The sequence below is a fragment of the Cicer arietinum genome, chromosome 3 (assembly GCF_000331145.2).
Source record: "Cicer arietinum cultivar CDC Frontier isolate Library 1 chromosome 3, Cicar.CDCFrontier_v2.0, whole genome shotgun sequence".
NCBI lineage: Eukaryota > Viridiplantae > Streptophyta > Magnoliopsida > Fabales > Fabaceae > Cicer > Cicer arietinum.
The window spans coordinates 52348882-52364888 of record NC_021162.2 but is presented as its reverse complement, the minus strand read 5'-3'; the positions used below and the strand labels follow the sequence as shown (position 1 = coordinate 52364888).

Below are 16007 nucleotides of genomic sequence, written 5' to 3'. Positions count from 1 at the left end.
CAAACAAAACTCATAAAATTTATTATCAATTTCAAAAAATTCATATACTAATCAATTATGCAACCCAAATATTCAAATAAACTCATATATTCATCTCCAATAATATAAAATTCATTAAATAAAGAATTCACACTTTAAGGTTTGATCTCCAAACCACCGAGACATTATCTTCTTCTTCTTTATATCTTTCTCTTAATTAAATATCTAACCTAAATCTTAAAATGTAAGTTATTTATTTGATGTATTTTAGGTTGTTGTTGTTGAAGATGAAAATGTGAATTTATTTTAAAATTTGAGTTATGAATTTAATAAAAATATGAATTTTGTTGAAGATGATTACTAATTTTTTAAATTTTGTTTCAAAATGCTGATGAATTTTCTAAATTTGTAAAAAATAATAACATTATTGATATCTTAATACATAAATGATCAAATCATTACTTAAATTTAAATAAATAATTAATTTAAAAAATAATTAAATTATTATTTAAAATTAAATTAATAGGCTAGTATTTTTGCCTTTTTAAAAAATATCTATACGACTATACCTAACCGACCCAATATTTACTTGTATTTTTGCTTGCATGCGCATGGATATGCTGCAGTATATGTATAATAATGGAGCGGCGCTTGTAATTTGTTGATTGGCCAAGTTTTTGTTTGACATTTTCCAACACTAAAAATACAAAAGTAGTGGGGACAATGTAAATCTTTTAACTATTCAATATGTTATTGATTATATATTTTTTTAATTAACAATAAGTACTTCACTATTTGATGTCTTATTAAGTTATAATTTTATAACTGAAAAAGAAGAACCACTCAACTGATTTATGATTCGTTGGAGGATAGATACGTGTACATCATGTTAATGAGAGAAAAATATACATATTTATAAAAAATAATATTTTAATTCTTTTTGAATATTAAAAAATAATATTTTAATTTTTTTGAATATTAAAAAATAATACACCATTTAGCTCAAATCTAGGTTCGATCGACGGTGAAGGTCTCATGTGCGCGTGTGGTGGTCTATTTGCATGTGTTCTCCCTCTTCACAAAATTGAGGTACCTCTTGGGGCACACCTCAATTGACATACCTCCACCTTATAAAAACTACTAGTATGTGTCATCTCTTCTATGTTAGGGATGACAATGGGTAGGGTATTATAGTACCCGTACCCATACGCGCGATTTAAAAAAATACTTATATCCGTGCTCGTACCCTCTTGGGTATCAACTTTAATACTCGTACCCTTACTCTGGGTACCTAAGTGTCTGTACCTATACCCATTACTCACGCTTTAACTAAAAAAATCGATAAATAAATGATATTGTTGTGATTAAATTTAAAAATTATTCAAATATCTTAAATTCAATCATAAAATATTATAAACCAAAATATTTTCTAACTCAAAATATTTTAAATGAACACTCTTTACAATACATATTTAAATATCTATAATTATATTTTATGAAGTTGCAAGTCGTACGATAATATTATTTGAGATAATTGATACAAAGTTGCAAGTATAATTATAAAGTCACGATTAATATGACATAACTATTAGTTATAAAATCACAATTATTTACCTAGTTATCATAATCAAATTTTTAAAAAGTTTACAAAAGTTTACCTTTCAATTATAAATATTATAGTGGTCAAATGATATTAATAGATGGTAAAACATAAAAGACAACAATTAATTAAACTAAACACTAATATAATAAGTAAATAAATAAATAATATATTTATTTATGGGCGGGGTGGGTATTATAGTACCCGTACCCGCACCCATACCCGCTTAATTTTGCGGGTAATTACCCGTCCCCATGCCCATACCCATTATGCGAGTTTTTACCTTACCCATTGTGGATTTTTTTTGCGGGTACCCACTAGGTCTAGGTCTAATTGCCATCCCTATTATATTTGGACTTCCTTTTTTGAATTCACACCAACTAGCTTTCATTAATATCATCATCATTTTCAACAATCCTCCACTTGAATTTTAAAAAAGAGTTTCTAAAATAACGTCAAACGCTTCTATAAAATCTTGCATAAACAGATATGTCTCCTGACTTGAACATTTGTAAGATAAGATTCAGATTCAACAAGAGATACTCGTTGTCCTCTATCTTTGACATCAAACCCTCACACAACCCTTTTCATCGAGTGTATTCTCAAAAGTCTATGCATTAATAGCTCTGCACGTGTATCCCAGTATAGTGAACTGTTTAGGAATTATGCCTCAGAATTCCATAGGTAGCGGCCCCTACTTCCACATTCACATAGGTAAGTCTATCAAGAGTACTTATGTAGCTAGGTACTCCACTCGACATAGAGTATAGATCTCATTAAGAGTTTCTATTACTTCATCCTTTCATCGCTTCAAGAATCATGCTTCTTTGAGATATAATAGCACATTCTTCTCATATCATTATGACTTGTTATTACCTATTGAACCTAATTCTTGGGATCTCCAATCTTTTATGTCGGGTTACCAACATAACTGGCTCATTGATCTATAGACATTAGTCTCATCCTTTTGGATGTATTTACGACTTTTTCTATAGTTAATCATTTCGTCAAATGATCCGCTAAATTCTCATTAGTGCATACATGATCCACAATAACAGCTCCTTTAGAAAATAATTATCTAATTGCGTTGTGCTTAGGACATATTTGTCGTCTCTTACTGTTGTAATAATGATTCTCAATCTTTGCAATAGCTGCAATACTATCGTAGTTGATCAACACAGTTGGAAAAGGTTTTTCCTATAAAATAATTTCATCTAGCAAGCATCTTAACTAGCTCGCTTCTTCACTAGCAGTAACTAGTGCTATCATTTCATACTCTATAGTGGAGTGAACCAGTATCATATGTTTCTTCGATTTCCAAGATACAACACCACCGACTATACTAAAAATATAGCCATTGATTGCTATGGAGTCATCTAATACGGTGTTCCAATCAACATCATTGTATCCTTCAAGTACGGTAGGAAATCTTTGATAATTTAATAAGAGACTCATGGTCCTTTTTAGGTAACTCATAACTCTTTCAATAGCGTGCCGATGCTCCATACTCTACTGGTAAACCTGCACAACAGTCCCATGACATATACAATGTCGGGTCTAGTATAGTCAGTGGCATACCCAAGGTTGTCAATGATGCTCGCATATTCAATTTATACAACACCTTCACCAGTGTTGTTGAAAAGTTTCACACTTGAATCATATGGTATGCAAGTAGGTTTACAGTCAAAGTATTTGTATTTTTTTAAGATCTTTGTAATATAGTAAGACTGATCCAAAGAAATTCTTTTTTATGACCTAAAAATCTTGATTCCAAGAATTACATTATCTTCTCTAAGGTATTTCATTTCAAAGTTATTGTAAAACAATGATTTTACAATATTTACTGCATGAATTCTTGATCCAAATATGAGTAAGTTGTCTACATAGAGACATATGATAATGCAAATGTCATTTTCAGATTTGTAATAAATACATTTGTCACTTTCATTTACTTTAAACTCATTCGATATAATCAAGTTATCAATCTTTTCATGCCATTGCTTAGGAGCTTGTTTAAGACCATGCAAAGATTTATCTAACTTACAGACCTGATCTTCTTGTCCATGAATTACAAAACTTTTAGATTGTTCCATATAGATTTCTTCTTCCATATCACAATTTAAAAAAGTTGTTTTGACATCCATTTGGTGTATCACCAAGTTATAAATAGCTGCTAAAGAAGTGAGTACCGTGATGGATGTAATTCAAGTGACTGGTGAAAATGTGTCATAGAAAACTATAGTTTTTTCCTTGTCTAAAACATGTGGCTACAAGGTGTGTCTTGTATTTATCAATAGTTCCATCGATTTTAGTTTCTTTTACAAAATCCATTTAGAACCTATTGGTTTGCAAATATGAGGCAAGTCTACTAAATGTCAGGTCCTGTTAGACTCTAGAGAAACCATTTCGTCGTTTATAGCTTCTTGCCATAAATTTATATCCAATGATAACAAAGCTTTTTTAAGATTTACAGGATCCTCTTCTAAAATATAGGTTGTATATCCGGGTCCATAATATATAGCAATTTTGACTCTCTTACATCTTCGAGTTTTTGTTTCGCCTTGTTTGCTGCTTTCAATGCTTCTTGTTACAAGAACGTGATTTGGTTTGCTACCCCCCACTATTTCTTGATTTAAAAGAGAATTTATTTTTATAGAAGTCAAGATCATAGGACTCTATGATCACTTTTGCATTTAGGTCATAAAACCTATACGCTTTGTTGTTTATTGCATATCCTATGAATACACATTCGTAGGCTCTAATGGCGAGTTTAATTCGCTTGGGATCAGAGACTCTTACTTAAACCAAATAACCCCAAGTTTGAAAATAAGACAAGTGCGGTTGTCTTTTTCTTCAGTATCTCATAAGGATATGTTTTGTTTTTAGATTTAGGAACTCTATTCAAGACATAGAAAACAATTAAAATTATTTTCCCCCATCAATGAGATGCAACCCCAGAGTTAAGCATAATAACAACAACTAGTTCAGTAAGAGTTATATTCTTTCTTTTAGCTTTACCATTCATTTTAGGTGAATAAGGTGCAGCGGTTTCATGTATAATTCCTCGTGTTTTATAAAACTCATTAAGTAAATTAGAAGCATACTGTGTACCTTTATCTCTATGAAACCTCTTAATCTTTTTACTTAATTGATTTTCAATTTCATTCATAAAGATCTTACACATGTCAAACACTTCGCTTTTATTTTTCATTAGATATACAAAAGTATAGTCAGAGTAATCGTCAATAAAGGTAATAAAATAACACTTTCGATTTCTAGTTAACATCCCATCAAGTTCACATATATCGGAGTATATTAAATAAAGGATCGCATTATATAACTACTGGTCTATGTGAACTCTTTGTTATTTTAGCTTGACTGAAAAAATCACATTTTTCAAAATCATTTAAAGATAACTTTGGAATTAGACCTAAGTTACTTACGATTGAAATCACACGTTTGTTCACATGACATGGTCTAACATGTCAAATATTAAAATCACACAACATGAAAGCAGAAGGAGACATTTTATTAATTTCCACATTCAAATTAAATATACCACCAGTGGCGTACCCTTTCCCAACAAAAATACCATTTTTAGAAATGGTGTATAAATCTGCCCCAATAGATTGAGTAAAGTCTACCTTATTAAGAAGAAACCCATAATCCAGATGCTTCCTTATTTATGAATTAAGGTCTTTTGATAGATTCTTCCATATTTTGTTACTTTTATTGACGACTACTCAAAAAAAGTGTGGGTCTTTCCTTTCAAATTTAAAGACCAAGTATTTGGAGTCTTCAAGCATTTTCATGCAAGTGTTGAAAGAAAAAAGGGAAGAAAATTGAAATATGTTCGATCGGAGAACAATATAATCAACAATAAAATATGTTGTCTCAACACAATTACATTGAGAAAGTGTTAGAGAGACTTAATATAAGTAAATGCAAATTTGTTAGTACTCCATTTGCTACTCATTTCAAATTGAATTCTCATCAATATCCTACAAATGAGAAATACAAAGAAGAGAGAAGGTTCCTTATGCATCTATAGTTGGTAGTTTGATGTATGTTATGGTATGCACAAGGTTAGATACATCAAACTACCAACTATAGATGCACAAGGTTAGATACTAAGAATTAACTTCACTGCTTGCCAATGATATTTACCAAGAATCGAGAGAAATCGACTAACAACTCCAATATTATAGTGAAAGTTTTTACTAGATTACCCCATGATTTTTATTCTCTCAAGTTGAGGAAAATTTTCCACGTTAAAAGTTGTGTTTTGTCTCATTTAATTTTCTGCCAATTTTTGTTGATATGTGAAATTATATTTTTTTGATTGATCATTTATTTGCACAGGTGGAGAAAAAATATTTCACATTATTGAGATAGATATCTCTAATTTTTTCCAACTGATTGGTAAAAGTGTTATTGATACTTGAAAAAGAAAAATTATTTGGTTATTTGATTTATCCTTGTAAATAACAATATTATTTCTACTATCTCGTATGTTGATTTTAGTGATGGAATTGAACTGGCAAGTAGATAATGGGCTTACTTTTGTTAGAAGAGAGGGTTGCCTAAATTTTGGCTGGGTACCTTTAAATGAACCCAATACAAACGAGACTTTGTGCATGTTGTTAATAAAAACTACTTATGTGAATTATGAACAAAGCATAGTGTATCTCTTAATCTCTAGAAAATGGAAAAGCATAAACAAGGCAAGAGTATAAGATGATAAATTATGATTTGAATACCAACTATTTCATCAATACATTCCTATTTCCCAATTCACTTGGGCCAATTCAAGTGATTTCTAAAAAATGCACACAAACACAATCAAGAGGTACTATTCGACAAAGTCAAAAGACCATACATATCGATACTGAAGACAAAAAGAAACTACTGGGGAAGAGATTAAAATAGATTTTGGATCCCTTGGAAAATTAAAGGGAAATCTCTTCCACAAGCCAATCTCCAAAAGTGGGAAATGACTTGTAAGCAATCATTGCTATCATAAAATGTACAATTTTTACCCCCAATATCTAACTGTTGACAAGACAAACAATGGGTTTAAACAACAGTTGCTGCAAGTGCATACTCATACTCATCCAATACATCTATAACAATTCAATAATAAGAGGGGAAAAAAAGAAACTTCTCTTTCTTCCGTTCCTTTATACTTTTCGTTCTCTCTCGTTTTCTTTTTTATTGTTTTTGTTTTCAGTTTGCTTTGAGTCTTTCTCTTTACTCCTTTGGTTGTTGATAGTGTTTGGTATTAACATATGCCACCCCTGCGACAGTTAAGAACACCAGCACTTGAAGTTAAGGTACCAACTAAAGAAGATGATTTGGCCCCCAAACTTGAGGCTCTAGCATAGCTTGCTGCAGCTCCTGCTCCTGATGGAGTGAAAAAGGCTCCATTTAGCAAAAGGTCTCCCTCAGACCTCCAATTCCAACCTTTCCATATGCCTTCCCCTGTATCCACCCTCTTTGTCACCTGTCCATATAAGATTTCCCAATTTTTAATAAAAGTTTATGTTATCAAAATCATCACCATCATCAACATATTGCCTTTGCTAACATCATTACACTTGCAAGAATGTTACCTCCTTAGCAAAAGGGTTCAGAGGGGCAAGGTATCTGTTGCCTTGGCTGTTAATTGTGGGTTCAGCGCTGCCTCCAATGGCATACATCACCCAGTGGGTATAGTCATTGTTTACCACGTGGAAATACCCATGTCTGCACCTGCATTATTGATAAACAATCCATTGTTAGTGCAAGAACTAGACAGATAGTCTATGAAGCCATAACATCCTTTAGCATAACAGAGGTCCCTCCTTCTTGAGACACTTGGAATGGGCCAGAAAGAGGTCTAGTTCTCATTTCTTTCGAGAGCTTCTTTTTCCACCGCCCATGTTTCAAAAAGGAAGTGGAAGTATACTTTGGGATGTGTACTTTTGAAGTGATTTTGGAAATGGGAAAAGAAGCTCTTTTTTTCCATTCAATAGAGACCTGTCATATCCTAAATTGTCAGTTTCCAAATGGACTTTCCAGAGCCCAAAAGAAAACATCAAATAAGAAGGTCCAAGGCTCAACTTAAGCTTGTAAAACAAAAAGGCTCAGCATTGAAAAATTATAAAAACCTGATCCACCTCCAAAAAGAAATTAAAAAACTAAAAAATGTTACTACTAGTTACCTTGGCATCCTTTGGATAAGACCCTCACCAAAATGGTTGTATGCAATGGTCACTTGCATCTGCTTGTCCCGAACATACGAGTCACTGTGACCTAGTAGCATAACCTGTATAATTTTGAACTCAATTAATCTCAAGTATTTAATTAACTCTTCAATCTTAAATAAAGAACTTGTAAATATAATCAATTAATCTCGATTTACCTCATTGTGGTGGGTGAAATAGTTATTAGAAATGGTAATGGCAGTGGAGCCCATAATAGCATCAACAAGTCCATCAGCGCAATTAGAAAGAGAGTTGTGATCAATCCAAATATGACTTGAACCAAAGATGGAAATGCCATCACCATCAGCAATTGTCCTCCATCCAAAATGGGAAGGGGAGCTACGAACCATAGCATTCCCAGTTGGCTTGCAATCATGGATATGGACACCATGGATGATGACATTGGTGATAAACTGAATAGTAATGCAGGCTCCAAAGGCAATATGAACATTGGCGCCACGACCATCAATAGTCTTGAAGCTGTTCATGATGAGTTCTTGCTTCAGAGTGATCACCATGTCTCTCTTGAACACGATCCATAATGGCCTGTCTTGAATTACTGCGTGACGGAGAGTTCCTGGTTTTGGGTTCACAGGGTTGTCATCTCCCGGGTTCGACACAACGTAGAATCTTCCGTCGCGGCCACCAATAGCATTGCGACCAAAACCAATGGCACAATCGGATAACCGCTTTCGCCGGAGGTACCAACGCTTGTCACATCGCCAGCAGTCATCAATTGGATTTCCAGTCCCACATGAGAAAAAATTCAGATTCCTTCTCTCCGTGTAATTGCGTATTGTCCTGTTTATAATTTAACAATTCTTTAATTTCAGCTCAATTCAACATTGGTGGAAGTTTAACATAAAACACTACATTAATATTAACATACCAATAATTTTAGAAGTTGCATAGTTCTAATGAAAAAAAAAAGTTTACTCTTAAATTACCTATTAATTTGTCATAATTAAATTATATGAAGAAGTGAATTAGTAGTAAAACTTAAACGCAATCAATGTTTTAACAGTTTGATATGCGAAGGCACTGTTCAGTCTGTGCAATTATTATTGTTGTCTCATGAGGGGTGAGTCAGTCATGTGGGTCTACAATTATGGATACGGATAGAATGATACGGTGTATACGGAATATCGAGAGTTGGCACCTTCCTTAGAAATAAATGCCAAGTTGGGGAAGATCTAGTTTCTGTCTAGTATTGTGTGGTGTCGGTGGTAAAAGCGTTATTATTAATTATTAATATCATTATCATTAAGTTCCTGAATCTTGGTCATTTAATAAGTTCATGGGGGTCTCATACATGTGTCAGATAGCAGCTGCTATATTAGACAAAATACAACTATATGTCTAGAAATTGTTATGGTTAAACCATAGAATGGTTTGGAGCTTGTGCTTGTAGACAGGCTGGAGAAAGTAGATCCTTCATGTGGCTTACCCCCACCTTGTTGGATGATGTGGGACACGGAACTGCATGAATTCCTAATAGTCTCTGGTTTGGTAAACGTTGTATTTAGGTCTATGGGTTAGAGATCAAGAGGCCTACGGCAATCAGAAACACACAATATAGTTTTCACCGACTAATTTTCAACTGTTCTTTGGACCACAAATATTGAAGAGTAATGTACTGATTTTGGTTTTCATCAAGCAGTAAACGACCTGTAATGTGTAAGATTTATGTATGTGATTTAAATGAATTTTGATGTGTTTAATTGTATAAAAATGTATGTGGGAGGTACAAAAACGAACAAGGGGTAACTAACATTGGTCTGAACACCAAGAGGATCTTCAAATTCATGATTAGAGTATTAACAAAGCAATTACCCTGAATATGACTTATACGATGTGTCCCTCAGCCATAGTTAAGCTTAGATTGATAGAAGGGGTAGCTCCCATATAATAAAAAATTAGAAATGGTGATAATAAACAAAGAGCCCATAATTAAAATGTACTCCATAGTTTTTGCAAACCAAATAGGCCTAGGAGAAAGTAACTTTCACCAAATCTCCGCCAATACATGTGTTTTGGAGGGACCACTAAACAAGAAATGTGAAGGAAGAACTTTAAGTTAACGTATACATAAAACAATCTATCAACAACAACAGAAAACAATTATACAAAAAACAAAAAATGACTTGATTGAAGTCATGATTCATAAAGCTTGGATTTTAGGTAGATAAAGATGTTTGTACTTGTAAAAGCAATTTTCGGATAAGGAAAATCAAATAAAAAATACATGAAATTTATTTTGACCGAAATGGTCGGATCTCACGACATTAGCATGTGGTTAAGCTGGCAAGTAAAATATTATGGCTTCAATTTTTAAATGTTCTCATATGCAAAGAACATGGCGGTTGATTCATTTGCACCATGAAGGGGAACTTAAGAACGTGAAGAATTAATTAAAGCCAGATTATATTTATTAATTATATATTTCCAGAGGAGAATTAATTTGAAGTTTTAAAATGCCATGAGTAAAAAAAAGAATACAAATGTGACTCAGTGTGAAAGGCATCAAAGAATAAAAGGTCATCAAATTAGGAATTTTAAATATTACTCCCTCTTTTCGCATTTTGGGTAGTTAAATAAATTTTTGCTATTTATAAAATTGTTGTATCTCTAAGAAAAAATTCAGTACATTCTAGCCTTTACAAATATTATATTTTTTTATTTTAATCCATGTAGGGATTAAAGTTGAAAACAATAATATTTAAAGAGTCTAAAAAGTGAGAAAAAATTATAAATATTAAAAGTGAAATATAATAATTTTATATGATAATTCTTACACACTTCAATATAATAATTTTATATAAAAGTGAAATTTGTGTAAGAATTATTATAATAAATATAAAGGTATTTGGTGTAAAAGATTGTAATTACTTCATTGAAAACAGTCTGGTAAAACAAATCATCTTAATTATACCTAGGTATAACTGAAAACATAGATAAATTATACTTTGAATTTCTAAAACACCCAATATTTTAGGAAAATAATGCTCATGTAATGTGTACTAAAAATAAACTATGAAAATACTATTGAAGTGTGTCGGTGAAAAATAAAGTTTAAAAAATGGTGGGTGGTTCCCAAGCAATTATAATTTCTAAATTTTAAGGCAGTGCCGTTTTTTCATTCTGATATTTATTGAGATGAGGAATTTTACTATGAATTTCATTATTTCTAATGAAATGGATCTATCAGTGGTATCTTATCCTTGTACTAACAAACAAGGCATAAATTTTGGGTGAAAGCTCTGCTCAACAATGGAAAGTTGTTACCGACTTAATTTTGCTTGTTATCAAAGGAACAAAAAGAAACAGCATTGTAGCTTTCAGGTAAGTAGTAACACTCAAATTTACCACTTTGACTCTCAAGAAAGAATGGAAACGGCATCTAATGTGTCATTTCAAAAGAAGGAATCACAACAAACTATCATGGGTGTTTTCTTTCTTCTATCCTGCATCTCAATCATTATTTACTATTAGATCTTAAAAAAATATATCCGGATCCTCTGATACAAAAGTGTGTACAGCAATCTACATCTCTCAATCTCTCTCTCTTTGTTGAATTCCCTCTCTGCCATCTTTTTATGGTTATTTCTTCTTTTGATATCAGTTGCAACATCATAGTTGTCGCACTCACACAATGTAGGTACTACTGAAACCACGTCAACCTTAATTAATTGCAATTATCTGCCATATTAAAAATCGCAATTGCGAAAATACTTTTAAAGGTTTGCAGCGTATCACCATGGTTATTACAGTTTAAAACCATGTGACGGTTATTGATAACTTTACAAACTATATCCAAGTGGGTCAGCAGTGCTGAATCTAGTGACCCATATACAATGTTTATGATCATGTGAGTCCTCATCACTAACCATCAATACAGGGAAAAATATATAAACTAATCTACCAAGCACATGACGAATTAAATGAGATAGGAACCAATAATCACTAAAAAACAAAGCAATTACAATAACTCACCTTTTATATATGTAAATAAACAGAAGGAGAGAGAGAGAGAGAGAGAGAGAGAGAGAGAGAGAGAGAGAGAGAGAGAGAGAGAGAGAGAGAGAGAGAGAGAGAGAGAGAGAGAGAGAGAGAGAGAGAGAGAGAGAGAGAGAGAGAGAGAGAGAGAGAGAGAGAGAGAGAGAGAGAGAGAGAGAGAGAGAGAGAGAGAGAGAGAGAGAGAGAGAGAGAGAAGAAGGAGAAGGGAGTGAGGGAGGGAGAGAGAGAGAGAGAGAGAGAGAGAGAGAGAGAGTTATTACGTATCGACCATAGAAGCAATCTCTTCTGGATTATCAACTGCATGCTCATTGAAAGAATCACTTAACCTGAAAATGTTAAAACAAGAAAAATTAACTACAGTACACAAAAATCAAAATTTTTAAAACGGCACCGTATTAAATTTGTAATCACTAAATGACAAAAGTAAGAATCAGGCATTTAAGCTTCGAACACAACAGAATAAACGGCTCAGATTTTTCAGATCGGATCTGAAGGACGGCAATAGTACTGTTTATTCAGTTCCCATTTGTTCGAGTTCAGATAATTCTAATCCAACGGTTGTCTTTAGCCTAGTGCCACGTGTACACTCCGATTTCAACCGTCACGAAACTCCAAAAATCGCACTAGTAACAGTAGTAGCAATTACTAGCAAAAAAGGAAGCATTAAACACACACTGACCTTTCCGCCATCGACGAATTCTTCAAGCTCTGCATCTTCAATTTCTCTTCTCCATCCACAACACTATCACCATGTCAAAAACACACTCACATTTTCGTTATCAGAAATCAAAATCTTAAAAAAACTAAAAAACTTGAGAGAATTTTAAAGCTCGTGAAGCTTGAAGCTTCATAAATTATTTATTTCTCTTCGCAAATTTACCTTGATTCATTGTGATCGATTGCATTGGTAGAAGCCAAAAGCAACGTCATAACAAGAAAGGTGAAAACGAACTGTGTTGGAAACCGTAACTCCATTGTTGATTTCAGCTTCTCAAGTTTTCTTGTTCTCTGTTTTGGTTTTGTTGTGTGTAAGAAAAGAAAGAAGAAGAAGAAAATGGAGCCAAAGAGAAATGGGAGGGAGAGGGGTTTATATAGAAAAGACAAAGACACATAAAACGGAGAGAGATTAACCATGGTTAAGTTAACGAGCTTCACCACTTGACCATGTTTAACTAACTCATCACCGCTCTAACTGCCATTAACTGCTTCTTTTCTTCCTTTCTCTCTGTTTTTCCACGTGGCAGCATAGCGTGCCTTCTCTCTTTTTTCAAGTTCTTTCCTTTTTTCTACTTTTTTTCAATCCAAAATATTCTTAAATAAACTTCTTCTTTTTTTTTTTTACTTGGTTATTTCTACTTTTTTTCTAACTAAAAGATTCTCAAATACAAAACTTAAATGTAATTTTGGTTTATTTATTTGTTCCAATTTATATCATTTGTCTCTTATTTTGGACTCTATTAGATACTTAAAAATAATACTAATTTAATATATTTTAAATAAAAAACTTCTAAGATATATAAATTAAATTGACATTTATTGATACATTTAATTTTTCAATTAATAATTAAATAATTTTCTATTTTGGAAAAAGTTATTTCCTGATATTTTGATAATTATAATAATTAAATATTATTTACAAAAAGTATCAACGAAATAAAAAAAATTAATTTTTATTATTAATGATAGTGAATATTAAACATTTATGCGATAAAATGTAATAAAAAAAAGTAGTATAATGCATATAAATAAAAAAATTGCACTTTTTTTTATGAAATGATTGTTTCCAAAATATAAAAGTAAAAAACAAAGTTATTTGATTCATAAAAGTAATTGTCCATTTATTCGATTATATAATAAATATACTAAAATCATTCAATTTGTTAATTTACTGTAGAGGTTCTCTTCAATTTGTGAATGTATTTTTGAAACTATATTTAAATAATGTGACATATAATCTCAAAATATAGAACAATCTTCATATAATAATTATTTATATATTATTAATTAAATTTTAAAATAGAATAATTTCAGAAGTTGAAATTAAAATTTTTTACTGATCTTAGTTGCAATTTCATTGATATTAATTATTAACATTATCATATTATATGTTACATCATTTAAAATATGTCATATCATCATTATTTTTAGTTAAAAAATATAATAAATTAAGAAACCTAAATTGATGTACTTTAAAAATAGCAAAACCTAAATTGATGTACTTTAAAAATAGCAAAACCTAAATTGATGTACTTTAAAAATAGCAAAACCAATTTCGCAAATTAGTAAAAATAGAGCGATCAAAAGTGTGATTAAATTTACTTAAAATCATTTTAAACTATTGAAAATGTTTTATGAAAAATTATAGATATTCAATTAATTCAAAACTTTGATAAAATTGTAAAAACTAAGATATTAGTTTAATTTTTTATATTTACAATTTTTTTAATTGAAATGCAAAATAATATTATTTTTGACAAATAATTTTTTAAAAACAAGTGTTATGCATTATTACTGTTAACTACTTTTACGAATATAAATCAATGGTTTTGGATTGACGGTAAAACACTTTAATGTATGCTTATATAATTTAAGGATATATAAATTTTAATTGTAATTTTTATAATTTAAGATATCAAATTTAAATTTGCACTATATGATTTTAGTCAAACTACTACTGATATATTGTACCAATGTGTGAAATTTTGAATGTAAGGAAAGTGAACTTTTAAAAGAGTAATCTAAGATTTAATTTGGTGTAGTTCTGACTTTTTTTTTTCTTTCGTTCTAAAGTTTATTTAAAAATAAACATATTTGGGTAAAATGGGATAAGTGGATATTTTACTTATTTTGAAAATAATTTTCTCCTAAAATTTAAAATAAAAAAAATAGGTTTTATAATTTTGTTTTTCTTAATTTTATTATGTTTTCATTTATTTTTAAGTGTCAATTTTAATTTTTCTATGCTAAAAAGTAAAAACAAAATTAACTAAAAATTGAAACTCAAAACTCAAATCTAAATCCAAAACTGGAAACAGATTTTTTTAAATTATAAAGTATAAAACAGAGCATCCAAAATACACATGAACCAAAAAAAAAATTAATGAAAAATTTAAGGTAATAGGGTCGTACCTTAGTCTAAAGTAAATATTTATAAAAAAAAAATTATATTTATTTAATAAGTGTTTTTGCACCATTAAATTAAACAATTGGAGTTGGGTGTAAACAATATATAAATAAACTTTAAGAGTTACTAAAAAATTTCTGCTAGTATACGTGACTTTTTTGCTTTAAAAATATCTATTTGTTTTAAGTTGTATTAGGAATTGCATACAATACCTTTAATAATTGCATACTATTGTCTAAAAAAAATGAATATTACTCTCTCTCTCTCTTAATAAGTAATTTATTTGAATTTTTTTAATTGTATTATTTAATTAATAATATTTACATCACTTTTAATATAATATCTTTCGCTATACATTTATAAAATTGATAATATATCCATACTTAACAAAAATAATTAGTAAAAATAGTATTTTTTTTCCCCTTTTATTCGTATAATTTTCTTGATATATATCAAATAATTCAATTACTATGACATGGAAGGAATATTGAACTAGTTTCGTAATCTAAAATTAGGTTATAGTAAATTGTAATTCCACTTCAATTTGACTGAATAAACACTTTTTTTTTTCGTAAGGTTTCATAGTGTAAGGGGTATCCCATTTAAAAGGTATAATAATGTAGAGAATGATTTGGGTGATATAATTTTTTTTATAAGTACATAAATTTTATTAATAATATTTCAACAAACGATGGATACCACTACCATTTAATATTTTACGAAGATTTGTCTTGAATTTCATTATTCAAGATATTCACTGTTGGAATGCTTCTTGATTAATGTAGTTTTCATTCCTTTTAAATTTCAACAAATTCTTCGGTTGTCATTTTATTTCTTTTTACCTACAAAATATGTTTGTGTGAGATGTTTTACATTCTTATATTTTTTATGTAAAAGTTCGTATAATTTCTTTAAGGCATGGCGTGAAGTATTTGCCTCGTAATTTAGTTTAGGATGTTGATTAGCAAGTGTAGAAAAAGTTGTGGAAAATAAAAAATATTCCAAAATACACTCATTTTGCTTGGAGCATTCTACTTGCAAA

At 30.5% G+C, this 16007-nt stretch overlaps 1 protein-coding gene across 1 annotated transcript; it reads right to left on the bottom strand.

Moving 5' to 3' along the window:
• Positions 1–6312: 6312 nt before the first annotated feature.
• Positions 6313–12921, bottom strand: LOC101496853 (probable pectate lyase 8). The gene is made up of 7 exons (XM_004515553.3): positions 12722–12921; positions 12521–12583; positions 12102–12167; positions 7983–8625; positions 7783–7886; positions 7192–7330; positions 6313–7082 (listed from the first exon to the last, which is right to left on the bottom strand). Exons 1-7 carry the CDS (start codon positions 12814–12816, stop codon positions 6861–6863), a joined length of 1332 nt encoding a protein of 443 aa, XP_004515610.1. The 5' UTR covers positions 12817–12921; the 3' UTR covers positions 6313–6860.
• Positions 12922–16007: the final 3086 nt, after the last annotated feature.

What these genes read in the sequence shown, in the direction of transcription:
- LOC101496853 (XM_004515553.3), bottom strand. Translation starts at nt 12,816, where the DNA reads ATGGAGTTACGGTTTCCAACACAGTTCGTTTTCACCTTTCTTGTTATG. An exon ending in AATTCGTCGATGGCGGAAAG is followed by an intron (nt 12,168 to 12,520) that starts GTCAGTGTGTGT and finishes TAACATTTTCAG; the next exon opens with GTTAAGTGATTCTTTCAATG. An exon ending in ATTGCTTCTATGGTCGATAC is followed by an intron (nt 8,626 to 12,101) that starts GTAATAACTCTC and finishes AATTATAAACAG; the next exon opens with GACAATACGCAATTACACGG.